Below are 2580 nucleotides of genomic sequence, written 5' to 3'. Positions count from 1 at the left end.
TTTACTAGACTCAAAAGATATTTTTTTTCAAATCTTAGAATACGACAATGGAAAACACTACTATAAATACTCTTCCAAAGAAATACATCATATGTACTCCTCATTATGTCATTTTATTTTTTAATTATAACTAATTTTCTTATTTAGTTATGATATTGTTTTAATTATAACTCATGATTTTTTATTATGCTTCCTGTGATGTTTGGTTGTGAATTTTTTTTTTTATAATTATAATTCATAAAATATAAAATTATATCATTTTTTTCTTTTAATTATAAGTTACATACAGTAATACACTTTTTACGAATGTGCACCATAATTTTTCTCCAAGTCAATATAATTTATCCTAAAAATTACGTTCAATCCTTAATGTTAATGTTAAGTGAATAAATAAAAAACACAAGATAAAAAGGAAAACTAGCAACAAAAAAGACTTTAAAATGCAACAGATGATACTGTAACGACTGAAACAATTTCATAACAAATTAATCTATTACACAATATAATGATTGAAAAAATGTTTTGTAATCTAAATTTTTGTGATTTGAATGTGTCAAAACAATAACGACATCATTTTAAGTGTTTCGAGCCATTCGAACTATATTTTTTCGGCCCATCCAACGCTGTTAATAATGATGGTAACAAATGATGAATAGATGATACAAATAGTTACGCAACGACTGAAATGACATCGTAACGAGGTAATCTATAACACTCCGATAACACTAGTAAATAGAAGTAAATACTTTGAACTCAACATTATTATTTACTTTTTAAAAGTATAAAACAGTAAAAACTAAATTACGGAAGCTATAAACAGAACTCTACACATAGAGCTCTTCAAAAACAGAAAACAGAGAAAATTAAAATTTAAAAGTAAAAACTATGACAAGTCAACAGGTCAAAACAGCCATTCAACCCTTTAACACAAAACTTTTTAATTCAAAATAAAATAACATAACATAACATAACTAACCCACCACCACCATCATGATCATCATGTACCATATGGCCATTCATTCATTAATTTCTTCTTCATCGGAGAGAGAAAAAAGTGAGGAGGTCGTGTCTGACGCGCCGCTGAGTGAGGACGACGCGCTGCTCCGAAACAAGCGGCGAGCGACAGAGAGGGCAGCTGAAGTTGAGGTGATCGAGCCAGCCATCAAGGCACTCCTTGTGGAACGCGTGTCTGCACGCTAACCTACGCACCTTCTCCCCATCCCTCAACTTTGACATGCACACCACGCAATCGGAAGCCGAACCGGCGGTTTCCTCATAGGGGTAAGAGCGAAGACGGTTCAGATTGAGCTGGTCGGCGAGGACGATGAGATTCGCGAATCCGGAACCCATCATCGCTGAACCGCCCTCGTCGAAAACGTCCGGATCGAATTGAGAGAGACCCATGGACCGGAGGATCAGAAAAGAGACGGACCGGAGATAGCTTACGAAATTCGCTACCATTGCCAGGATGAAGATGAACATCGATTCTGATGAACAATCGCTTACATGACCCTGTAACCCCATATTACCTTGCTTCTTCTTCTTCTTCTTCTTCTTCTTCTTCTTCTTCTTTTTTTGTAGATTGATGAGTGAATCTGAAATTGGAGGATAGAATAGAAGGAGAGAGGGAGTGTTGTTGAGGGATATAAAGGGGAGAGAGAGAGAGGGGGGGATGAAAGAGAGGGCAAGCAGGGGACCTAACTGAAAGGGTAAGGGTGGGGGTGGGGAAACGACAGAGAGAGAGAGAGAGAGTCACACTTTGCCTTTGGTTTTTTGTTGCGGGTGTGTTGCGGGGGTAATTATTATAATTTATCCGACTGTTACTTTTGGATTGGATGTAATTTGTTTTTTATGTTTGTATAATCATGAGATTAGATGTCTAGTTGGGCTATTCTATTGAATCTTATACTTATTTAAAATATTATATAAAAAAATAAATGGTCAAATGATTATTTTATTATTTTTAATTATTTACTAAGTAACAATAATACTAAACATATTTTTAATATTTTAATTATTTTTAATTAGATTAAATAAAAATTTATTTTATTTTATTTTTTTGTACAATTAAATAAATTTATTTTTAAAAAATTAAATATTAATAAAAATATATGTTATTTTTATATTAAAATTTTAAATAAAATTATTTTAAAAAATAATAATAATTAAATAATAAAATTAAATAAAACATCGTTTAAAATTTAAATAATGAAATTAAATAAAATATAAACAAAAATTTATAATAAAATATCTATAAAAAATTATTTAAAAAATTAAATAAATAAAACATTAATAAAAATTAAATTAAATTATTTTATTTTTAAATTGAGACATTTAAATTTTATTAAAATTTACTAAATATAATACATAATTAAATAATAGATGGTCAAAATGTTTATTTCACTACCAAATTCCATATCCCTTCTTATCCCCCATTTGTGTCCCACCCCCCACATGAGACACAATAGTCTAATATATTTCGGACCAGTAGTCTGAAGGGACTAATAGTCCGAAACAATGATTTTGAACCAAACAATAGATTATTAGTCCGGAATGACTATTGGTCCAATCGCATGTCTC

At 30.7% G+C, this 2580-nt stretch overlaps 1 protein-coding gene across 1 annotated transcript; it reads right to left on the bottom strand.

Moving 5' to 3' along the window:
• Positions 1 to 743: 743 nt before the first annotated feature.
• On the bottom strand, positions 744 to 1889 carry RHA2A (RING-H2 finger A2A). The gene has a single exon (XM_082892526.1). It carries the CDS (start codon positions 1522 to 1524, stop codon positions 1036 to 1038), a length of 489 nt encoding a protein of 162 aa, XP_082748652.1. The 5' UTR covers positions 1525 to 1889; the 3' UTR covers positions 744 to 1035.
• Between the last annotated feature and the right edge of the window lie 691 nt (positions 1890 to 2580).

The sequence above is a fragment of the Camellia sinensis genome, chromosome 10, assembly GCF_055761805.1.
Source record: "Camellia sinensis isolate YWXY chromosome 10, ASM5576180v1, whole genome shotgun sequence".
NCBI classification, from domain to species: domain Eukaryota; kingdom Viridiplantae; phylum Streptophyta; class Magnoliopsida; order Ericales; family Theaceae; genus Camellia; species Camellia sinensis.
Note: the sequence above shows the minus strand (reverse complement) of the source record. Positions and strands in the feature narration are given on the sequence as shown.

Bases quoted from the DNA above. Each gene is read 5' to 3' on its own strand.
- RHA2A (XM_082892526.1), bottom strand. From the start codon at position 1,524: ATGGGGTTACAGGGTCATGTAAGCGATTGTTCATCAGAATCGATGTTC.